We start from the raw sequence: 24682 nt of genomic DNA on the forward strand, positions 1-24682 counted from the left end.
TGGCAAAGCCAAGGCCAAACCTTGCCTCCTGCTGTCTGCGCAGTACCCCTTCTATATGGCATGTACTGACTCTGTCCCCTGGGTCTTCACCTACCTGCCTTTCCCCCTCTAGCCCTCTTCCCTCCTCCTGAGCCCTGTCCCTGGAGAAGGGCAAGAGTGTGGGAGCACTTAGCCGTGGCCACCTGGCCCACCTTTGGATATTTACCCATATGGGGCAAATGAGGGATTGTTTCACCAGGCGCATGCTGCCTGCAAAACGCTGCTTGTGATGCCTTGCTGAGAGGCAGCAGAGGGAACTGGTGAAGAGCATGGAGTCAGAGCCTGACTGCCTGGGTTCAACTTTGTGCCTCAGTTTCCTCGTCTATAAAATGGGGATGATGGTGTAGTTTCTACTCCTAGGGCTCATGTGAGGATTAAATTAAGCACTTAGAGCAGCAGTTGGCCCCCAGTGTAAGTACTATATAAGTGTTTGCTTTCATATTTTATTGTTTAACTTTTTCAATCCAGCTGAGCCTAGCCAGATTTGGGTGTGAGAATGAGTGGATGGGACTGTAATGGGGTGTAGGACTTTCCAACCCATCCCAGTGGTTGGGTGATTCCCAGCAGTGTTTATCCTTGGTCCTGGCCCAGAGAGCAGGATCAAGCTATCTGAGAAGCCTTCTACTTTGGGGTATGTGAGCAGCTGAGGAGGGTGTCAGTGTGTTCCACTTGAACTCATTTCCTCTTCCTCAAGTGGGAAGGTCAGCTTGGTGTCAGACTTGATACACACCACCATCTTTCACTAAGAGAGGCTCCTGATTTTCTGACTTTCCATCCAGCTGGATATATAATTATTTTATTTGGAGCATTTAAGTGATCCTGAGGAGAACAGAAACAGCCCAAGGAACCAGGAGCCAATGGACAAGAAGGCAGGAGGACTGGGTCATGAGGACAGTACTGCGTTCTGAGGCTGGAGAATGACCTTTTCCTGGAAATTCAGTCCCTGCTCAGGGAGGGGAATGGCTACCCCCAGTGAATAGCCATGACCCTTTGGCTGGGTCTAGGTTCCACTCCCCAACACACTTTCCCTAACCCCAATCCTGTGGTTCTCCTTGTTGTTTTTATTATTTTTTGCCACCACTTCCCCACAGAACCACAGAATAGAATTATTAGACAAACAAAAGTTTGTCATGCTTGGGATCAGACCTAATGTTATAAAAATATGTCACATTTGCTTTAATAATTTTTTTTTTTTGCGATACGCGGGCCTCTCACTGTTGCGGCCTCTCCCGTTGTGGAGCACAGGCTCCAGACGCGCAGGCTCAGCGGCCATGGCTCATGGGCCCAGCCGCTCCGTGGCATGTGGGATCTTCCCGGACCAGGGCACGAACCCGTGTCCCCTGCATCGGCAGGGGGACTCTCAACCACTGTGCCACCAGGGAAGCCCAATAATTATTTTTAACAATAAAGTAATATGGGCTCATTGTAAGAGTCAAATGCAAATACAGAAATATATATTTAATATAAATATGTGAATGTAAATACATGTGTATATAATGTTAAAATACATATATTTATATTGATGTATAAATATATTACAAATATAAATACATATAGAAATACAAAATGTAAAAAATGATAGGCTCCCTTAAGCCTGCTCTTCATACCACTGTTAAATGTTTATAGTCTAGTGGATAGAATGCTTTTTAATAAAAATGAATCATAGCTTTCATGTTGCAACTTGTTTGTTTTTTACATAAAAGTATATCTTGTTTTTTACATAAAAGTATATCTTGGTTTTCTCTCTTTAAAACGATTGAAATCCATAGGAAGACTATAACAATCACTCATGTATCTCTGGCATCTTCATATGTCATTATATATAAAACACGCCTTTTAACGGCTGCGAAGCCTCAGTGGGCCTTTGGAAAGCATTTCATATCTGTTCTAGTTGAGGCTGGCAGAATCCCTGTCAGGGAGCGAGGCTAGATGTTACTACCCCATTTCACAGATTAATAATAAATTCAGCTGGGACTAGAACCTGGCTCCTCTGTCCAAACTCAAGTTGAAAGCTCTTTTCACTGTCCCGTACCGTCTCTTTGTAAACATCAGGGATTCAAGTGAGGGATTGAATTATGTGACTCAAATTCACATTGGTCAGCACTTTTTTTTTTCAGTTTTATCATAGTTCTTTTTTTTTTTTTTTTAATGTGGACCATTTAATTAATTAATTTTGGCTGCACCGGGTCTTAGTTGTGGCATATCTTTGCTGCCGCATGCGGGATCTTTAGTTGCCTCATGCAGACTCTTAGTCGCAGCATGCATGCGGGATCTAGTTCCCCCATCAGGGATCGAACCTGGGCACCCTGCATTGGGAATGAGGAGTCTTACCCACTGGTCCACCAGGGAAGTCCCTTGTCAGCACTTTTTGATCTCTATAGAACTTCCTTCTTGTTAGAAGTAGAAGACGCATAAAAAAAGGATGTTTTAGGGCTTCCCTGGTGGCGCAGTGGTTGAGAATCTGCCTAATGCAGGGGACACGGGTTCGAGCCCTGGTCTGGGAGGATCCCACATGCCGCGGAGCAACTAGGCCCGTGAGCCACAACTACTAAGCCTGCGCATCTGGAGCCTGTGCTCTGCAACAAGAGAGGCTGCGATAGTGAGAGGCCCGCGCACCGCGATGAAGAGTGGCCCTCGCTTGCCACAACTAGAGAAACCTCTCGCACAGAAACGAAGATCCAACACAGCAAAAATAAATAATTAAATTAATAAACTCCTACCCCCAACATCTTTAAAAAAAAAAAAAAAAGGATGTTTTCTGCCCTTGAGGAGAATCAAGTAGATATACATAGGGAAAAAGTCCTAGAACACTGTCAAAGCACTGACTGCTAAGGAGTAAGCAAGACGAAATGAGTACTGAGAGAACTGATGTATCATACACATTTAGCCCCTGCAGCAATACTACCATTACAACGCTGAGAGTCTTCGTCATTGCTTTTTTTTGTTGTTTGTTTTTAAATAGTCTTCCCTGCTAGATTCTCAGCTCCTAAAAGAGGTTGATGATGATGAAGAAAACCAATAATGGAGAAGGATGAGTTAATAGAGTTCATCAGGGAAAAGCTAACTGGAAGACCCAAAGTTGTGAACTGAATTCTTTGGAGGAAGGGAAGAGAAGCAGAGCCAAGTGAACGTGTATGTTTGGGGAAGTAGTTAGTACTTACCGAATATAAGCGATTAAAAACTGCGAAATATCCCAGTGAATGAGTTTCCCGTCGTAACTCACAGCTTCCACCCCACCCCTCTACCCTCCATCCCCCATCAAGAAGATCCTCTGTCTTCCTCAAACAATCCAACTGATGCAAGGAGCAAGGCTGGAAGGCAGAGAGAGCTGGAAGTCGCCACAGTACTCATGTCAGTGGCCCCGGAAAACTATATTTTTAAAGAATTCCATGAAAGGCTATACCCTTTTTTCCTAGTAACCCAAACTGCGAGTTTCCAAGTAAGTTCTTTTTGTTATCTAACCTATTTCCCTTGTCTGCAAATTTAAACTCTTTCCGAGCTCTGAAGATAAAGAGGAGGAGAAGGAGGCAGGGGACTGGCCTTCACAATAGCAACTAAGCTACACGTAGCTGAGGAAGTCGGCCCCGACTAGAAAATGTGGAAAAACCCGCATTCCCGAAAGGCTTTCGCCCTCATAGCGGCTAAACCCCGCCGGCCGGCGTCACGTGAGGACGCAGCGCGGCGAGTAAACTACAACTCCCAGCGCGCCTCGCGGCCCGCCGACGTTACGTGGCTCTCGCTGATTGGTCGCTGGGCATATTTGAAAGGAGGGGCTGGCGCGGAAAACGAAGGATACATTTTGGATCCTTGCGGAGTACTCAGTCTAGTGGGTAAGTCCTGCCTCTGGGAAGAAGAACTGTCTCTGGGACGGAAGGCCTGGAGGTACTCGTGAACGTATGTATGCGCCGAGGTGAATGGGGCCCCAGCGCTGACTTGAGGAAGAGGCCGGGCGTCTCTACGAGGTAGGGTTGGGAGACCTCGGGACGTCCTGGTGGTGCTGAAGAGCTCGGTGGAGGCCTCCGGTGTGGGGCGTTGGTTGGTGGGACGGGTAGTGAGGCTGGGGATAGGCTGGGAGGAAGGAATAGCAGAAACGTCGGTTTTTAACGGGAGCCCGGCGTCTTGGCATGTATGTTTTTCCGATAGGATTTCTGATGGGATTTTTTGCCCCCACCCCCACCCCCCGCCTTCCGCGGCCTTCAAGCCCTTCTCCCGCCCTTCATTTAGCTCCTTTACAAATCTTCTCCGCCTTCCCTAATCCGTTTTCTTTCCCCTAGTCCCGCGGCACCATGAGGAGCTTCAAAGGAGTCAACTTTGGGACTCTGCTAAGAAGTCCAAAGGAGGCTGAAGAGCTGCTGCCTGACTTGAAGGTGGGAGTGCTGTCTGGCTGTGGATACACCTGGCTTACCAAGCTGAGCTGTTTTGTTTTTTGACTTATTTGAAGAGACAGATTAGTAGGACATCCACTCTTGAGCAATCTCATTTCTAGTTCCTTTCCCTATCTTTTTTTTTCTCCTTTGGTAGCCTCATTCACATCTTCTTTTCCTCCTAGGAGTTCCTGTCCAAGGTTCCACCTGATTCTCCCAGCTGCCGATCTGATGCCGAGAGGAGGCAAGCTTGTGATGCCATCCTGAGGGCTTGCAACCAGCAGCTGACTGTCAAGCTGGCTTGCCCCAGGCACCTGGGGAGCCTGCTGGAGCTGGCAGAGGTGGCTTGCGATGGCTACTTGATGTCTACACCCCAGCGCCCACCCCTCTACCTGGAACGAATTCTCTTCATCTTTCTGCGGAACACTGCTGCACAGGGAATCCCAGAGGCCACACTCCGAGTCGCTCAGCCCCTCCATACCTGCTTGGTGCAGTGTTCTCGACAAGCTGCTCCCCAGGACTATGAGGCTGTGGCTCGGGGCAGCTTTTCTCTGCTTTGGAAGGGGGCAGAAGCCCTGGTGGAGCGGCAGGCTGCATTGTCAGCTCGGCTAAAGGCCTTGAGCTTTCTAGTACTCTTGGAGGATGAAAGTACCCCTTGTGAGGTTCCCCACTTTGCTTCTCCCACAGCCTGTCGAGTGGTAGCTGCCAATCAGCTATTTGAAGGCAGTGGGCATGGTCTGAATGAAGCAGATGCTGATTTCCTAGGTGACCTGCTCTCCAGGCATGTGATCAGAGCTTTGGTGGGAGAGGGAGGGGGCTCTCCTGGTCCTCTTTCCCCGCAGAGGGCCCTCTGTCTCTTGGAGCTCACCCTGGAACACTGCCGTCGCCTCTGCTGGAGCCACCACCACGCCAGAGCCACCAGGGCAGTGGAGAAGGCCTACGATTACCTGAGGAGCACCAGTCTGGCCCCCAGCCTCCAGCTTTGCCAGCTGGCAGTTGAACTTCAGCAGGTTGGCGAGGGAGGACCCCAGGCGGTGGCCAAGCTTCTGATCAAGGCATCAGCTGTCCTGAAAAACAGCATGGAGGCGCCGTCACCCGCACTGCGGGCATTGTGTGACAGCTGCCAGTTCTTCCTCTCAGTCCTGGAGCGAGGCACCAAGGGGCACTATGGACCTGATGCCATTCTGGGCCTCTTTGCTTTTCTTGGAAGCTACTGTTGCCTCATCCGGCAGCTGCAGGATGGCGTGAGTTAAGGACCTAGAGGTAGGGTGGGAATGTGGTTCTGTGGACTCCATCGGGCTAGGGTCTTGGGTAAGATCTGGAAGCCCTGGCTCCCGCCTTGGTAAGCTGCTCTCTGGACCATGCCTGCCAGCCAGCAAGCAGCCTCGTATACGCTGAGAGGGCAGTGGCCCATCCTGATGTCCTTCTTCCTACTCCCCAGCTGTCTCAGCTCTCAAGGGCTCTGGGCCAGTCTTCAGCTTGGAGCTCCCTGTCCCTCAAACCAAGCTCCCCCTTCCTTCCTCAGGTCTGTGGGGACTCCGCCAAGCAACTGCAGGCTTTGGTTCAGATGCACTTTCAGGGACTTCACCTCTACACTACGGTGGTTTATGACTTTGCCCAAGGCTGTCAGGTACCATCTGGAATCAAAAAACCCGGACAGGTCCTAGGGTCTGGAGTTGCTTGACTGCCCTCAGTAGAGCTTTGGGGTTGCTTTGGCTTTGGGCACGAGGTGGGGTGGACATCACCTTAGACCTATTATGTTTCCTCTCACCTTTTTTGTCCCTTCAGGAAGGTGATTTGGCTGACCTGGCCCAGCTAGTGGAAAGTTGCAAATCTACTGTTGTCTGGATGATGGAGGCCTTACAGGGCCTGTCAGGCCGAGAGCTGACTGACTACCTGGGGATGACTGGTTAGTGTCCTAGGGCCCAGATACAGGGTTCTTGGGAGGGTCATCGCTTGTTAGGCAGGCAAGTAGCAGTAGCTGGATAGTTCTGTGGGACCTCCCTATGGCTTAGGGAGGCAGTGAGAAGGATATTTATAAGGATCTCTGTATTTAACAGCAGGAGAGAAGTGATGAGGCTCATTTATCATAGCAGATGTGAATTTTTTTCTCATTGGCTTTGAAATCTGACTTGGTATTTGTTTCATGAAAATGTAGAACATTTATAACTTAATTTTTTTAAAACCAGGTAGAACATTCACATGATTCAAAATACAAATTGCACAAAAGGGCGTACAGCGAAAAGTCCCTCTACTGTGCTTAGTCCTAGTCACCCAAGTCCCACTCTGCGGAGGCAGCTAATATGGTCAGTTTCTTATGTATCGCTCTAGAGATACACTGTGTATATCTACTATGTATATGTATATGTTAACCAACAGGCATGAATATTTCTCCCCACTCTTTTTATTGAAATATACATACAGGAAAATACAAAGATCATAAGCAGACAGCTTGATGGATTTTTACAAAGTGAGCTTGGTTTGTAACCAACATCTAGGTCAAGTAACAGAGCATGACATAGACACCTGAAAAAACCCCTCTTTGTGCCCCCTTCTGGTCCCCACACCCCAACAGTAACCACTAACTATCCTAACAGCATCAATTAGTTTTACCTGTTTTGTATTTCATAATAAATTTCCCCCTCAGCTTTACAAAAAGCATAGCCCTTTAGTTTGAATTATATAAACCTAATGAGTTCAGTCACTAGAAGGTTTTGGAGCGTTTTTCATATTCATATTATCAGGTCGAACCTGGCCACAGGTCATCAGGAGTCACAAAAATTAATAGTATGAAAATTCTTCCCACAGAGTATTGATATTGAAGACCTTCTTTATTTTCTCCCAGCCATCTACATCGATAGCCAAGAAGCTGCCTAAACTAGAACTTAGGAAAATTGTATTCATTCAGTGAATATTTATTGAGTACTTACTATGTGCTAAGCACTGTTCTGAGTACTTAGATATGTCAGTAAATAAAACAAAGATCTCTGCTCTCATGAAGCCACATTCTGGTTGGGGGAGAAAGACCATAAACAGTAGAATAATTGAAGTACAACATGTTAGAAAGTGATCAGAAATATGGAGGGAAAGGAAAAGTAGAGCAGGATAAGAAAGGGAATTAGGAGGTCAGGGCAGGTGAGGGGGGGCAAATTACCATTTAAACAGGTGGTCAGGGACTTCCCTGGCGGTCCAGTCGTTGGAACTCCACCCTTCCAGTACAGGGGGTGCGGGTTCAAATCCCCGGTTGGGGAACTAAGATCCCACATGCCACGTGGCCAAAAAAAAAAAGGTGGTCTGGAGGGTGTGAGGGAATTGACCATGTGGAAAATTGGGAAAGGACGTCCCCTGGCAGAGGAAACAGCCAGTGTCAAGGCCCTACAGCAGGAGAGGGGCTGGCGTGTTCAAGGACTAGCAGGGAGGCTACTGTGGCTTCAGTGGAATGAGGGAAGGAGAGGGAAGTAAAGGATAGGCCAGAGCGTTTCCCCCAAAATGCTGACCTTTGGAGCAAGATGAAGACAGAGATTGGCATGTGAGGAGAGACAGGCCCTGTGTGGGGATGAGGACTTGGCTCTTGTAAAACAAGTGCAGAGAGGCTGGCTGGTGTGGGGTTACCTTCCTGGAATGGAGGGCATGGGCTGACTTGGAGCATGAAGGGGAGAGCTGTCCCGTTCTCATTCCCTAGCGAGGGGGGTTCCTGGCTGTTCTGGGGACTGCTGAGCTGACCACAGGCTTAGCATCTCTCTGCTGCCCCTCCAACAGCAGAGGGCAGTGGAACCATTCCTGCGGTCAGCTGTCCTCTCTCTCCCCTGCAGCCTCTTACACCAGTAACCTGGCCTACAACTTCTATAGTCACAAGCTTTATGCCGAGGCCTGTGCCATCTCCGAGCCCCTCTGTCAGCACCTGGGCTTGGCAAAGCCAGACACCTATCCTGAGGTGCCTCCTGAGAAGGTATGAGGGCAGGAGGGAGGTTATATTGAAGGGAGGAGGGGCTCGAGTAGCATGAAAGGGCCTGGCCAGGACCTGCCTTGGCGTAGAGAGTTAGGAGCTGCATGTTGGCAGCAGTGCCTGGGGCAGTGTTTCCGGACCTCACCTGTACTGTTATTTAATTTTTTTGATTCATTCACTTTTTTTTTTTTAATCTCACCACGCCTTCGTATTTACTTTTTTTTTTTTTTTGATTCACTTTTTATATTTAGCCTTGTCCTGGGCCAGTGGTTTTCAACCTGACTAGACATTAGAATCACCTGAGTGAACTAAAAAAAAAAAAATTCTAAAGCCTGTCCTAAGCTAATTGCTTCAGAATCTCTGGCACTGGAGCCCAGGCATCTGGATATTTTTCTTAAAGTTCCTCTACGTGGTCCTTTGGGCAACCAGAGTGAGAACCACTGTCATAAAGCAGGAATACCCATGAAATGATGGGTTGGCAAGACGGGTCAGAGAGGGCCTTGGGTTTCGTTTGATGAGCCTCTCGATTTAAGTGGAGGCCTGGTATCGGATTGGTATCTTGGGCTTCTCGGCATCGCTGTGGCGAATAAACAGAAGGAAAGGACAACACCAGGCACCCAGGCGGCTCTAGCAGCCCAGGCAGGAAAGGGTGGGCGTCTGAACTGAAACAGCTTCCCAAGGGATGGAAAGAAGTGGGTGAGTGCAAGAAGTCAAGGATTAACCTGGAAAGTGACTGGTGTGAGGGAGGGAGAAGGAAGAGGCCAAGATGGTCTCGCCTCTCCAACTCAGGAGAAGGTGGTGATTTGCTGAGAAGGGTCAGGAGGGGCTTCCCTGGTGGCACAGTGGTTGAGAGTCTGCCTGCTAATGCAGGGGACACGGGTTCGAGCCCCGGTCTGGGAAGATCCCATGTGCCGCGGAGCAACTGGGCCCGTGAGCCACAACTACTGAGCCTGCGCGTCTGGAGCCTGTGCTCCGCAACAAGAGAGGCCGCGATAGTGAGAGGCCCGCGCACCGCGATGAAGAGTGGCTCCCGCTTGCCACAACTAGAGAAAGCCCTCGCACAAGAAACGAAGACCCAACACAGCATAAATAAATAAATTAATAAACTCCTAACCCCCAACATCTTCTAACAAAAAAAAAAAAAAAAGGAGCAGGTTTGCAGGGGTGTGGGTGACGGATATATGGGTGGGATGGGTCGAAGCCTCAGGTTGAGAGCACCCAGATATTTAGTTCTTAGGTGTCTGTGGGGCGGGCTTGGGGGCAGGAGGACCCTGAGCACACACATCCTCCCCCATGGTACAGACTCCTTGCTTCCTCTCTCCAGTGTGGTCTGTTTTCTTCCTCTGGTCAGTTGCACAGATGCTTCCGGCTGCACGTAGAGAGTTTGAAGAAACTGGGTAAACAGGCCCAGGGCTGCAAGATGGTGACTTTGTGGCTGACAGCCCTGCAGCCCTGTGGCCCCAAACACATGACTGAGCCAGTCACCTTCTGGGTCCGGGTCAAGATGGATGCAGCCAGAGCCGGAGACAAGGAGCTACAGCTGAAGTGAGTTGGTGGGGAGGGGGACAACCATTTTTATCCCCTGGAGAGGGCTGCTTTGGCACTCATGGTCACATTCATCCTCATGTCTGAAAAAGGCACTGTTTCCTCCATTCATCATTATGGATTGAGTGCCGACTGTGTGCCAGCCACTGTGCTGGGTAGTTGGGGGGACAGCGGTGACAGGCAATTGCTCTTGCTTTCACCACTGGAAACTGAGGTCTCAGCAAGCTGAGGCGGGGACTCCTTGGCCTGGGGCAGAGGCGCCGTGCTTCATGGGCTCCCCGGTGCTGAGCCTGCCCTCTCTCAGGACGCTGCGAGACAGCCTGAGCAGCTGGGACCCAGAGACCCTGGCTGTCCTGCTCAGGGAGGAGCTGCGGACCTACAAGGCGGTGCGGGCCAACACGGGGCAGGAACGTTTCAATGTCATCTGCGACCTGCTGGAGCTGAGCCCCGAGGAAACTCCGGCCGGGGCCTGGGCCCGAGCCACCCACCTGGTGGAACTGGCTCAGGTGCTCTGCTATCATGACTTTGCCCAGCAGACCGACTGGTGAGGAGGAAGGCCTGGGAAGGCCACTCTTGCTTCTTGCCCTAGCTCCTCTTACCCTTCCTGGAGCCCGTTTCCCTCTCCACGTCCCTGAGCACTCCCTTGAGTTTGTGGTCATGGGAACTCAATTCAAAGGATGAGGCCAGCTGTGCTGTGGAAGGCCCTTCCCAGGACAGCGTGGCAGGCACTCACAGTAGCCTGGCTTAAGTGCGTCTTCTCCCTATAGCTCTGCCTTGGATGCCATCCGGGAAGCCCTGCAGCTTCTGGAGTCTGTGAGGCCCGAGGCCCAGGCCGAGGATCGGCTTCTGGATGATAAAGCACAGGCCCTGCTGTGGCTCTACATCTGTACCCTGGAGGCCAAAATGCAGGAGGTGAGCATGGCTGCTGTGGGGTTGAGCAGGACTGGATACAGGGTTTATTTTCCCTGGGCCCCAGTAAGCTCGTGACAACCGTGTTTTCACCCTGGTCGCCCCATCCAGGGTATTGAGCGGGATCGGAGGGCCCAGGCCCCTCGTAACCTGGAGGAGTTTGAAGTCAATGACCTGAACTATGAAGATAAACTCCAGGAAGATCGTTTCCTATACAGTAACATTGCCTTCAACCTGGCTGCAGATGCTGGTGAGGACCGTGAACGTAGTGTGGTGGGATGGGGCCTCCTCTGTGGCTTCCTATGGGTGCCCCAGGTGTGAGGGAGGCTGCCCTGTGGAGTGGAAGGTGGGCACAAGGGCAGAGGCCATTATGGGGAAGAGGACCACCTTTCCCCAGATGCCCACACCGAGAGAATGGCTGGTCCCTTTCTTCTGACTTACAGCTCAGTCCACATGCCTGGACCAAGCCCTGGCCCTGTGGAAGGAGGTGCTTACAAAGGGGCAGGCCCCCGCTGTGCGGTGTCTGCAGCAGACAGCAGCCTCCCTACAGATCCTAGCGGCCCTCTATCAGCTGGTGGCAAAGGTAACGGGGCAGGGCGTTGACACGGGCCAGAAACCCAGCTCCTTCACCTTCTTTGGCCTGTGTCCTTGCTGAGAAGTCATGTCATCCAGTGTGGGCTGTGTCACCAGTCTCCCTGAGTTAAATCCAGGCTCCAGCGTTTACTAGTACATGGCCTTAAACAAGTTGCTTAACCTTTCAAGCCCATTTCCTTATTTCTAAAATGAGGGTAATAATACTACTAACTCATAGCCTTGTTAGCATTCAGTGAGATAATGCGTGAAAGATGGTGTGTGTAAACGGAATACTCAAACGTTAGCCATAATTATTGGTAATTATCAGATAATTTGAGACCTGTATACTCCGAAAAAATACATAAATGCCTACAGGTACAATTTTACATTTTTACATGCAATGTCAGGTTTCAAGGACTCCCTGAAGCTCTTCCCTGGACCCCATATTAGGAACCTCTGAAAAAGGACGTTGCACATAGAGGATCTTTGTTACTGTGGGCATTAGGTCGTATTCCTAGCAGGAGGAGCCTGGGAAGCTGCCTGAGCCCTAGATTTGAGTCTCGGCTCTACCACATACGTGTTATGCGAACTTAGACAAGCAGCTTGACACATGTTAACCTATTAGTTTCCTCGTCTGTAAGGTTAGGGTTAGAGTTGCTATGAAAATAAAGTGAGCTGGCACAGTGCCTGGCACATAGCAAACGCTCAGGAAATCCTGGCTATTGAAGACAACTGGCGTGTGGGCTTTAAAACAAGTGAGGGGTAGGAGGGTTTGCAGACGCCCTCGCTGCTCTCCTCTCCGGCTCCCTGAGGATGGCCAGTGGTTGCTCGGTCTGGGTGGCCACATTCCAGCCAGGCCCTCAGGTCAGACCAAGGTCCCAAAGGGCTGGAGAGGAGGGGCTAGAAATGAAGGCTTGAGCGCGAGCTGGGTAAATGTGCTGCTCCTGGCCTCCCAGCCCCTGCAAGCTCTGGAGGTCTTCCTGCTCATACGGATCGTCTCCCAGAGACTGGAGGACCACGCAAAGGCAGCCGGCTCCTCCTGCCACGTCACCCAGCTCCTCCTGACACTCGGCTGTCCCAGCTACGCCCAGGTGAGTGCCCAGCCGCGCTAGCCTGGGGCTGCAGGGGGACCTGGCTTCGGTGACCCAGCTGTCCTCTGAGAAGGTAGGCTACTGAAGGAGTGGCTTCTCTGCCTTCCGTGCCACATTTGGCTGAAGGATGGTAAAGTGTGGAGTGGTTGGGACGCAGCTGGGGGAGAGGAGGCATCTTTCTCCGTCCCACTGCCAAACCAACTGTTCATTCAGTCTTACCTAGTCTGCACTGGCAATACGCTGCTAATCCGGGGTTTCCCAGCCATTTCTGTTGTCCCAGTTGATGCTTCTTGTTCACTTAGGGCTGCTAACAATGTATCCTAGCTGGTCTCCTGGCCTCCAGTTCCTCCCTTTTCCACTCCGGCTACTAGCGGCATCATGTTAGGCACAGATCTGATCTTATCTCTTTTCCTGCTTAAAGGATTACATTGGCTTCTCCGCTACCTGAGGGATACTGTCCAGATCCTTTACTCTGGATTGCACACCTTCTATATTCTGGTTCACTCTTTGTCTTGCCGCTCCACACCATGAACTTTATGCTAATCTGTACCACTTACTTTATATTCCTCATACGTACCCCGCTGTCTTTGGTTGTGGTAGACCCTTCACCCTAAATGCACCCTCGCCCCAACTTTATTTTCCTTCAGCAAACCCATACTTTCTTTTCAAGGTCTAGCTCAGTTGTCTCCTTCATAAAGCATTTTATATGTCCCCTTCTTCAAGGGTAAAATCAACCACTTTCCCTGGGTCCTGGGTGCCCACGCCCCCCCCCCGCCCCCCGCCGCCCCCGCATTGCAAGCTGTTGGACAGAAGGGCCCGCTTACAGCTTACCCAGCTTTGTCTCTCTGGCTTAGTGGTTAACGGAAAGGTACTAAATGAGCGTTTTAGTGAGTGAGAGAATAATTCCTACGTAGACTACAATATTTGAAATAATTTAATATTTAATTGGACAAGGTCAACATTTTGCTTGCAGATGCTTTAATCTGCTTTAATTTGGAGAGTCCGGCTGCCTCTCCTCACCAGCATGCTCGCGCACCCCCGATTGCTTCCTCAGTTGTACCTGGAAGAGGCAGAATCAAGTCTGAAGCTTCTGGATCGCACCACAGATACATGCCTGCTCCTTTCCCTGACCTGTGACCTGCTGCGAAGTCAACTCTACTGTGCTTGCCAGAAGGTGCTTCTCACTTTCTTGATCCCCGAAGGTCTTGGGTATGGGAAGGATTTTAGGATTCTCCAGATAATCTGTCTGGCTCCTGAGGCTTCCCTGGAGCTGGGGAGAATGTTCATGGCCCCGAGGAGCAGAAACATCTCGCCTTGCCCTCTCCCGTGGATCGTCCATGTGTGCTTCTCTAGGAGCCATTCCATCCTTTTCATCCTTTTCCAGCTCCCTCTGGGGCCAGGGGGAAAGTCTGTCCCGTGACTAGAAACTGGGATGACACTGGCGCCCTCGACTGGAGATCCAGTGGGATCCAAAAGGCTGGGCTTCCTCACACACTAGCTGTGTGACTTGGCTGAGTCTCCTGCCCTTTCAGGCTCTAGTTTGCTCTCCAGCTTTTATCATCTGAAAAGCAGGGGTCTGGGCTACGTGATCCGTAGGGGCACCTTGAGCTCTGAATTGCTGATCCTGCCTCACTCACTGCTCTCCTCCGCCCCTGCCCCCTCCCCCCAGGTGGCTGAGGGTGCCTCTCTGCTGCTGTCTGTGCTTCGGGACCCTGCCCTCCAGAGGCCATCCAAGGCCTGGTACCTGCTGCGCGTCCAGGCCTTGCAGCTTGTGGCAGTCTACCTGAGCCTCTCATCAGGCAGCCTCTCGGCCTCCCTGTGGGAGCAGCTCTGTGCCCAAGGTGAAAGAAGAGGGTGGATGGCCCTCCTTGTGTGGTTTGTCCGCTGTCAGCTCTTCTCTGCCCTCGTCCCCTCTGCTGTCCAGCTGCGTGGATGAGCCTAACTAGAAGCTGCCCAGAGCAGGCCTGGGATAGCGGATGAGTTTCAGTTTGCTTGCTGACTCTAATTGACTGCTCAGTGACTGCCCTGAACACGACACTGACAAGGGTTCTGAGACTCCATGTGGCCTCGGGGGAGAGAGTTCTGTGATTGATTAGCTCTGTCTGCCTTAAGTGTGGAGGGAGAGGGTGAGAGTATGCTTCGCATTTGCTCTCTTACTGTTTGAAGGTGGTGGAAGTTCTGGCCACATCATCTCCCTTCTTGTCACTCCCACCTTCCCCCCACGCTTGCGCAGGCTGGCAGACACCTGAGATAGCGCTCATTGACGCCCACAAGCTCCTCCGAAGCATCATCCTCCTGCTCATGGGCAGCGATGTGCTCTCGGCTCAGAAGACAGCTGTGGAGACGCCATTTCTGGACTACGGTAAGTCCGAGGGGAGAGCTAAGGTGGAAGGAACAGGCTAGATGGTGGGGCTGGCAGTTATGTCTGCAGAGGATCCAGGCTACGGGTCCTGGTTCCACATGATGGTGGTCTCGTCTCTCTCCTTTGCTACAGGTGAAAATCTGGTACAAAAATGGCAGGTTCTTACTGAGGTGCTAAGCTGCTCAGAGAAGCTGGTCTCCCGCCTGGTCCACCTGGGTAGTGTGAGCGAAGCCAAAGCCTTTTGCTTGGAGGCCCTGAAACTTACAACAAAGCTGCAGATACCGCGCCAGTGAGTACAGGGCCCAAGAGGATGCCGATTCCCAAACCTGAGTGCCTACGACCTTGACCGTGGGTTCCCAAACTGTTCCACAGATTAACATGTTATATTTGGACGGGTTGGTGGAAGAATGCATTCCATGGCGAACAAGTGGGAAATGCTGAGTTAATCAAGATTAGATGTTTTCATTTCCTATAGGACTTACCATGTCCTCCAGTATGCTAACACACATTATCAATCTCCAGAAGGGAGATCTAGTATACAATGTTTCCCTAAATCTCTTCGCCTGGAGGATCCTTTTGGTGAGGAGTTCGGTCTGGGAAATCCTGTCCTCAGGCACGAGGGTGAGTTGGTTTGAGAGATGAGTGTAGAGGGTTTTTGTCAGGGAGTGCCTGAAGTCAGCCTTAGGAATTAAAGGCCTTCTGGACACTGGAAAAGACTGTAATGGCTCTGCCTGGGAAAGGGGCAGAAAGACTCTCTAGGAGGGCTCCCTTGGTGGTGCAGTGGTTAAGAATCTGCCTGCCACTACAAGGGACATGGGTTCGAGCCCTGGTCCAGGAAGATCCTACATGCCGCGGGGCAACTAAGCCCGTGCGTCACAACCACTGAGCCTGTGCTCTAGAGCCCGCGAGCCACAGCTACTGAGCCCACATACCACAACTACTGAAGCCTGCGTGCCTAGAGCCCGTGCTCCGCAACAAGAGAAGCCATGACAATGAGAAGCCCGTGCACCGCAATGAAGAGTAGCCCCCTCTCACTGCAACTAGAGAAAGCCGGCGCATGGCAACAAAGACCCAACACAGCCAAAAATACAAACAAACAAATAAATAAATAAATTTATTTTTTAAAAAAAGACTCTCCAGGGCTTCCCTGGTGGCGCAGTGGTTGAGAGTCCGCCTGCTAATGCAGGGGACACGGGTTCGTGCCCCGGTCCGGGAAGATCCCACATGCCGCAGAGCGACTGGGCCCGTGAGCCATGACCGCTGAGCCTGCGCGTCCGGAGCCTGTGCTCCACAACGGGAGAGGCCACAACAGTGAGAGGCCCGCGTACCGCAAAAAAAAAAAAAAAAAAGAAAGAAAAAGACTCTCCAGGAAAACAAAGGATTCCACTAATGGGTCGTCATCTTCTCTCCCAACCAGGTGTGCCCTGTTCCTGGTGCTGAAGGGGGAGCTGGAGCTGGCGCGCAATGACATCGACCTCTGTCAGTCGGACCTGCAGCAGGTTCTGTTCTTGCTCGAGTCTTGCACAGGTGAGCAGCCCGGCCCCTATGCCCGTGGGCGGTGGTGAGAGTGATGCACGCACCGCAACACAGCTTTACATGTCAAGGTTAGGTTCTCTTCTAAATCAGACTGACTTCTGTCCCAGGGCAAAGCTCCCTTCACTTCAGTCAGACCATTGGTGTCCCTCCTTCAGATGGGCTGTCCAGGACTACCTTACCTGCTTCTAGTTTTCAGTGCTTATATATATATATATATATATACACACACACACACACACACACACACACACACATATATAGATACATACATATGTATATATATTTTTTTTGTTGTTATTGTTTTTCTGGGTTTTTTTTTGTTTGTTTTTTTTGCCTGTGCCATGCAGCTTGCGGGATCTTAGTTCCTGGAGCAGGGATTGAACCCGGGCCCCTGCAGTGAAAGCACTGAGTCCTAACCACTGGACTGCCAGGGAATTCCCAGCACTAATATATTTTAATTTAAATAAAATTGAATATTCAGTGCCTTAGGTACTCGCCACACTTCCTGTGTTCAGTAGCCGCACATGTGGCTACTGTATGGGGCAGCACAAATGTAGCATCCTCAGAAGGACTTAAGCTAATAATAAAATATTGTATCTATGGTGCTTTTTTTTTTCCTTATCAACCACTTTTACCTGTAGTATTTCACTGGACCCACACAAAATCCTGGAAAGTTGAGTTGGGAACATAGAGTTTTTTCATTTGTAAACTCAGAAAATTGAGAAATTCAATGTTTGAGGCCAGGATCATGGGGCTAGTCAGGGGCCAGAGACAGGATTAAGACTTGGGCCTCTGGGTGCCGGCCTTCTGGCCTGAGCCATGCAGCCTTCTGAGCTGCAGATACGGGGGCTCTGTGGGCTGTGCTGATGCATTGTTAGAAGGGCAGAAAATGTTAGGATTTTATTGAAAAAATAGCAAGGATGCTAATATTTAGTATGTTAGTACAGTAACGTATATGAACAGTTAGTAGGTCGTTGGCCGCTGAGGTAGCTCAGGACACACTGGTATCATTTCTCCCAGTTTTGTAATTCTTTTTCCACTCTTCCCTCAGAGTTTGTCGGACTAGCGCAACACCCAGACTCTGTGAAGAAGGTCCACTTGCAGAAGGGGAAGCAGCAGGCCTGGGTGCCCCATCCTCCAGAGCTTCCAGAGGAAGAGCTTGTTCTAAGAGGCCCTGACCTGGAGCTGGTGGCCACCGTGGCCAAGGAGCCTGGCCCTGTAGCACCTTCTACTAACTCCTCCCCAATCCTGAAAACAAAGCCCCAGCCCAGCCCTGGCTTCCTGACCCATTTGCCCACTTGTGACTGCTCACTCTGTGCCAGCCCTGTCCTCTCAGCAGTCTGTCTGCGCTGGGTGTTGATCACAGCGGGCGCGAGGCTGGCCATGGGCCATCAGGCCCAGGGCCTGGATCTGCTGCAGGTTGTGCTGAAGTGTTGCCCCGCAGCCAGTGAGCGCCTCACCCAAGCTCTACAAGCTTCCCTGAATCACAAAGCACCCCCCTCTCCTGTCCTGGGCCTCTTCGATGAGATCTCGGCTCAGGCATACGCACAGCTGGCACTGGAGGGGCTGAGCCAGCCGTCAAACAAGAGCCTGGGGAAGATCCTGGAGTTGGGGCTAAAGTTTGTGGTGGCTCGGATACCCCACCTGGAGCCCTGGCGAGCCCACCTGCTCTTGGTTCAGGCCCTTGCAAAGCTGGCTAGCCTCAGCTGCTGCACTCCTCCACTTTTTGCGAGCTCCTGGGGCTGGCAGCCACCATCAGTAAAGACCCCTGCAGGCTCAGAACACTCTAAGCCTTGGAGCCAAAAACATTGTGGACGAAGACGCCAGCAAGAGGTCTCTGCTACCCTGCCGCTCTCAAATACCTCTCTGAAAGGTCTGGAAGGTGGAGGACCACCCTGTACACCTAAGCCCCCAGGCCGGGTCAGGCAGGGTGGCCCTCGTGTCCCCTTCACTGTGTTTGAGGAAGTCCTCCTTACAAAGAGCAAGCCTGAGGTTCCCAAGGCCCCCAGGGTACAACAGAGGTCCCAGACACGCCTCAAGGTGAGATGGGACTGTGGCTAGGTGGTACTGGTGTTGAGTCGGGGTGATCCTGCAGAAGAGTTCTGCAGAGCAGGTGTCTCTGGAATAGCTTCCTAGGGCTGGCGGGGGTTGGGGTGGGGAACCTTAAGCTCTCCTGTTACTGCAGGACCCCTACATCTTCCACAGCAAGACCTAGTTCAAGTCCATCTTTGTTTCAGACAGAAGGGACTTTTCTTCACTCTATACAGTTCCTTTCCCTTTTCATCCTCCTTATCTTCTCTTCCTTCCTCCTCTCCCTCCTTCCACAACCCAGGGTTACTGCCCCTGGTTGAGTGTGGCCTAATACCTGGGAGGTTGATTCTTAAATCTTCCCCAAGGGCCTCTATGATGGCGCTTCCACAGCGCCACCTGCTGGCGGACAATGTCTTGTCATTTGGCCCTTCTCCCTTTCCCACCATCCTAGGTGAACTTCAGTGATGACAGTGACCTGGAAGACCCTGTCTCAGTTGGGGCACGGCTTGCAGAGGGACCCAAGGGACGGGGCACTGCTTCCCGGGGCTGCGGCCGGGGCCGGGGCCGGGGCCGGGCCAGGAAGGGCCCGAGCGTGAAGACAAACTCGGTGGCCGCCCAAGGCAGTGCCCCTGGGCACCCTGGCCTCAGTGGTAGAAGCCGGAGGGTCAAGAAGCTGGCATCAGGACATTGTGAGGAGCTGGGCCCCGAGATGATGAGGACCATCCTTGAGGAGGAACTGACTGACAAGCAGATGGAAATGAGCTTTGAGATCCTCAGGGGCCCTGATGGGGAAGACTCAGCCTCAGGTATGATGGCAAGGGTGGAAAATAGAGGTCCATGATTTTTTGGGGTTGCCCTGGGGCCAAAACATGAGAAATAACTGGTGCCAAAGATGGAACAGGAAGAAAGTTCTTTTGCTGGCTCTGGGACCAGACCCTAGAAGGGAGAGCAAAGGGGATGGCAGGAAGAGGGAACTCTACAGGAAAGTCGTGTTGTCTGCCCAGGTGGGAAGACCCCAGCTCCAGGGCTCGATTCATCCATAGGAGAATGTGAGGTGTTGAGACGGGATGCCAGCAAAGAAGAGCTGCCCGTCCGGGGCCCAGACAAGGAGAGAGACAAGGATCTTGGTCCTCCACTCCGACTCCCCTCGGCCCCCGTAGCCGTCAGTAAGTATGCTGACCACAAAGGTGTGATCACTTGATCCCAGTGCCTTTCCATTACTGTCCTTGGTTCTGGTTTTGGACCATCTGGATCTGGTAGCCTTTGAACCTGGGTTTGAATCCTAGCACTCTTTGTCTACCAGCTGAACTCTAGTCACTCCACCTCTCTGAGCTTCAATTTACTTAACCGTAAGGTGGAATTTGGGGAGGATGGAGAGAGTTGATGCATGTAAACTGCGTAGCTCCCCACTTGGCACACTGCCCTTCGTAAGTGGTAGCTGCTGTTTTCCACGTGGGAGAGGAGACAGACACTCATTCTTGGAAAGTTCCTATCAGTTAGGAAGTCGGGGATTCATCGGTGTCTTGACCTTCCTCTAGGTCTCTCTATCCTGGATTCCATCTGTGACTCACTAAGCATTGCTTTCCGTGGGGTCAGTCACTGCCCTCCTAGTGGGCTCTACGCTCACCTCTGCCGCCTCCTGGCCTTGTGCCTGGGCCACCGGGATCCCTACGCCACTGCCTGCCTTGTCACCGAGTCTGTCTCCATCACCTGTCGCCACCAGCTGCTCATCCACCTCCACAGGCAGCTCAGGTGAGTGCCCACCATCCCTAAGGCTTGTGCTGGGACAGACTGGGGGGAGTGGTCCAGACTTTGAAGGAGGCAGAACTCACCCCCTCTTGTGTTGCCTGCAGCAAGGCCCAGAAGCGCCGAGGATCGCTTGAAATAGCAGAGCAGCTGCAGGGGCTGAACCTCCAGGAGAGGCCTGGAGACATACCCCTGGCCCGCATCCAGCGCCTCTTTTCCTTCAGAGCGTCGGGATCTGGCCACTTCCCCCAGCCTGAGAAGGAGAGTTTCCAGGAGCGCCTGGCTCTGATCCCCAGTGGTATGGCGGCAGGCATCAGTGCCTCTGCTGTTCTTTTATTCATCTTCTTAGGGAAGAGTTGGGTGAAGGAGTTTAAGGCATTAGTTAGTTCACACACACGTTTATGATCCTTATGGAAGGATCATAAATTTTCCATTGATTAGACATTTTGTAACTCTCACCAAACAGACATACCTCAAATCTAGAAGTCTTTCTTTTTTTAATTAATTTATTTATTTATTTATTTTTGGCTGTGTTGGGTCTTCGTTTCTGTGCGAGGGCTTTCTCCAGTTGCGGCGAGCGGGGGCCACTCTTCATCGCAGTGCGCGGGCCTCTCACTGTCGCGGCCTCTCCCGTTGTGGAGCACAGGCTCCAGACGCGCAGGCTCAGTAGTTGTGGCTCACAGGCCTAGTTGCTCCACGGCATGTGGGATCTTCCCAGACCAAGGCTCGAACCCGTGTACCCTGCATTGGCAGGCAGATTCCTAACCACTGTGCCACGGGGAAGCCGCTCTTTTTTTTTTTTTTGAATCTCAATTTGAGTTACCAGCAAATTCAGTGTTTTTCTTTCTTTAGGGGTAAGTAGGTTCAAGTGTCCAGGGTCTTCCTATGCTAACACGAAACATGTTCACAGATGATTTGAGTGCCTCACTGTATGTGGGGAGTGGTGGGGGGGAGCGGTTGTTAGTTTCTGTAGGGACACAAGTAAATACAAAACATGGTCTCTGACTACAGGGAGCTGTTAGGGTAAGGGAGAGCACCTTTGAACTCCAGTGGCCAGGGAAGTCTTCTAGTAGTTGTCTTAAGTGATGGACAGGGATTGCATGCAGAAGACAGGGAAGGGAATTCTTTGTAACAGCTGAAATAACTCTGGGCACGTCCTGTGTGTCAGGGGTGACCGTGTGTGTGTTGGCCCTGGCCACCCTCCAGCCTGGAACCATGGGTGACACCCTCCTGCTGACCCGGCTGGAAAAAGACAATACCCCAGTCACTGTGCAGATCCCCACTGCCCAGAACAAGGTAGGTTTTCTGGGCCAGGGAGCAAAGTTGGGCTGGGGCAGGCTTCTGGTCAAGCTGTGGCTGGGGGATGGAGAGATGGTGGTCATGTGGACAAGCAGAACTCTTACAACCCCATCTCCCTCAGCTTTCTGTGAGTTCAGCCCTGAAAGAGTTTGATGCCATCCAGAAGGAACAGAAAGAGAACAGCAGCTGTACTGACAAGCGGGAATGGTGGACGGGGCGGCTGGAACTGGACCGTAGGATGGAGGTGTGTGTCCCCAGCGTGGGGTGGGATCTGGCCTGCCCTAGGAATATCTTCTCTCTCAGGGGTCCCAGGTTCTTGCAGAGCCACCTCAAGTCCTTTCTGGAAGCGTAGGCCTAAATAAAAAGTTATGTCACTTGGGAAGCACTTTAAACAAGAGTCTGAGACTGGAAGGGGTTATGGCAATGGAATGTTTAAAGATAAGTACAAAAAAAGAAGTTAAGCCCAAGTATCAGCCTCCCGACCACAGCTTTCATTTCACTTCCTGGCTTTAGCTTTTGCCCACCTGTTCGTATTTGTCAAAACGTAGTGATTTATTACAAATCATCTTTTTTTTTAAGATATATATATATATATATATATATATATTTTTTTTTTTTTTTTTGGCTGTGTTGGGTCTTCATTGCTGCACGTGGGCTTTCTCTAGTTGCTGCAAGCGGGGGCTACTCTTTGTTGTGCTGCATGGGCTTCTCGTTGCGGTGGCTTCTCTTGTTGCGGAGCACGGGCTCTAGGCGCGCGGGCTTCAGTAGTTGTGGCAGGCGGGCTCAGTAGTTTTGGCTCGCGGGCTCTGGAGCGCAGGCCCAGTAGTTTTGGCGCACGGGCTTAGCTCCTCCACGGCATGTGGGATCTTCCCGGACCAGGGCTCGAACCCGTGTCCCCTGCATTGTCAGGCAGATTCTTAACTGTTGCACCACCAGGGAAGTCCCCCGACAAATCGTCTTATCTATACTCCCCCAGAGTCTCAACAAATGAAAAAATGTTTCTCGCTTCTTGCCCTTCATGACTGGCAGTAGGATAAGTAAGGCACATCCACTTATTGGAAGACCCATTTCCTCGTCTCCAACATGTCGGTGCCTGTGGGGAAAGAAACTCAGCTTCCTCTCTGACTGACAGCTCTGTTCTGCATTCAGGTTCTCACCACTTCCCTAGAGAAGTATGTGCTGGGCTGCTGGCGGAGGCTGTTGCTGCCATCCAGTGAGGACCCCGGCCCTGCCCAGGAGGCCTCCCGTCTACAAGAATTGCTGCAGGAATGTGGCTGGAAGTATCCTGACCCCACTCTGCTGAAAGTGAGTTGAGCAATCAGGGAAGGGGAAGAAGGTAGCCTTAACTTTCCCACCTGCCACTGAGGGTGGAGATGGGAGCTATGGTACTCAATGACCACTGTTCCCCTGCAGATCATGCTCAGCGGTGCCAGTACCCTCACCCCACAGGACGTTCAGGCCCTGGCTTATGGGCTGTGCCCAGCCCTGCCAGAACGAGCCCAAGAGCTCCTGAGTGAGGCAGTAGAGCGTCTACAGGATCAGACGGTACCAAGCAGTAGGCATCTTGTCTTGGTGCTGGACAAGGTAAGGAGCCAGGGGCCGGAGGGGCAGCGCCTGGTGGGCAGTGGGTAGCTACTCGCCGCCATGCCCTTTCTGACTCCTGTGTACCCCTGGCTCAGGACAGTAACCTCTGAGTGCTCTTTGCCCAGGACCTACAGAAGCTCCCGTGGGAGAGCATGCCCAGCCTCCGGGCCCTGCCTGTCACTCGGCTGCCCTCCTTCCGATTCCTACTCAGCTACTCCATCATCAAAGAGGTGCGGGGTTCAGGGAGTGGGGACTGGGGGTGATTGGGGACTGGGCAAGAAAAGGTAGAGAAACCTGGGAAGAAAAGAAGGAGGTCTTAGGAATGGATCAGCTGTGGAAAGGGGCTTGGGGTTTGTGGGAGCTTGGGCCCTTGGGCCAGACCAGGGTCCTGATCACCACTGTCTCCCCATCAGTCCGGGGCCTCGTCGGTGCTGAGCCAAGGCGTGGATCCTCGCAGTACCTTCTACGTCCTGAATCCCCACAATAACCTGTCAAGCACAGAGGAGCAATTCCGAGCTCATTTTAGCAGGTCAGCGGGAGAAGAGTAAGAAGCGGGGTGGGGAGGGGTAGCACAACACAGGGGCAAATGTCCTTTTCTCCAGAATCACATGTTGCAGCCCACGTTCTCCCTACTGTTCCTTCTGCCCTCTTTGCCCCATAACCCTTCTTACTCCTACCTTTTCCCTGTAGTGAAGCTGGCTGGAAAGGGGTGGTCGGGGAGGTGCCGAGCCCGGAACAGGTGCAGGCGGCCCTGGCGGAGCGTGACTTGTACATGTGAGTGCTCAGGGCAGGGAGGTGGGGGGAGGGACAGTCCCACAGGGTGGGTATCACCACGGTTTGCTCTGGGGCTTTGGAGCCCCTGACTGGCTCAGGACACCTCTGGAGACACAGCAGAGGCCTGGCCCTGCTAGGTCAGGCTCATCTCGCCTCCTTCTGCCTCAGCTATGCAGGGCATGGGGCTGGTGCCCGCTTCCTGGATGGGCAGGCTGTCCTGCGGCTGAGCTGCCGGGCGGTGGCCCTGCTGTTCGGCTGCAGCAGTGCAGCCCTGGCTGTGCACGGAAACCTGGAGGGGGCTGGCATCGTGCTCAAGTATATCATGGCTGGCTGGTGAGTCTCGAGGGGCAAAGTCCATCCTAGGTCCCCATCCCAAGTGCTTTCCCAGGTCTGAACCCTAAATCCTTCCTCTTTTGTGCCCCACCTCCTTCCTCCCACCCTACTTCCCTGGCATACCTGGGCCCTTAACCCTTTGCCATCCTCTATCCTCCTCCTGGAACTATGGGTCAAGGGATTTCCTCATTGGCTTAATCCCTCTCAACTCACTCACCACCACCACCACCACCACCAGTCGTGTTTTCCTAGGTGTTCTGTTTTAGACCCTTACTTTGTATTTCTTCCTTCTCTTTTCCCAGCCCCCTGTTTCTAGGTAACCTCTGGGATGTGACTGACCGTGACATTGACCGCTACACAGAGGCTTTGCTGCAGGGCTGGCTTGGAGCAGGCCCAGGAGCCCCACTTCTGTACTATGTCAGCCAGGCCCGCCAGGCTCCCCGACTCAAGTATCTTATTGGGGCTGCACCTGTAGCCTATGGCTTGCCTGTCTCCCTGCAGTGACCCCCTTGGAGCTCTCCTGTTGCTGATAGAAGCCATGTGACTGTTC

The 24682-nt window shown here is 52.0% G+C and overlaps 1 protein-coding gene across 1 annotated transcript; it reads left to right on the plus strand.

Annotated features, from left to right (window-relative positions):
- Positions 1-4325: 4325 nt before the first annotated feature.
- ESPL1 (extra spindle pole bodies like 1, separase) lies at positions 4326-24636 on the plus strand (the record flags this gene model as incomplete). Its single annotated transcript, XM_082849544.1, has 30 exons — positions 4326-4406; positions 4589-5647; positions 5929-6033; positions 6192-6312; positions 8216-8352; positions 9701-9894; positions 10199-10438; positions 10662-10806; positions 10915-11053; positions 11247-11386; positions 12333-12467; positions 13522-13641; positions 14137-14308; positions 14701-14829; positions 14962-15118; positions 16247-16356; positions 17417-18405; positions 18848-19202; positions 19401-19562; positions 19935-20148; positions 20250-20440; positions 21311-21438; positions 21563-21685; positions 22591-22746; positions 22855-23025; positions 23151-23255; positions 23439-23554; positions 23716-23799; positions 23968-24132; positions 24435-24636. 30 exons carry the CDS (start codon positions 4326-4328, stop codon positions 24634-24636), a joined length of 6345 nt encoding a protein of 2114 aa, XP_082705670.1.
- Between the last annotated feature and the right edge of the window lie 46 nt (positions 24637-24682).

The sequence above is a fragment of the Leucopleurus acutus genome (genome assembly GCF_964270905.1).
Source record: "Leucopleurus acutus genome assembly, chromosome: 11".
In the NCBI taxonomy this organism is placed as follows: Eukaryota; Metazoa; Chordata; class Mammalia; order Artiodactyla; family Delphinidae; genus Leucopleurus; species Leucopleurus acutus.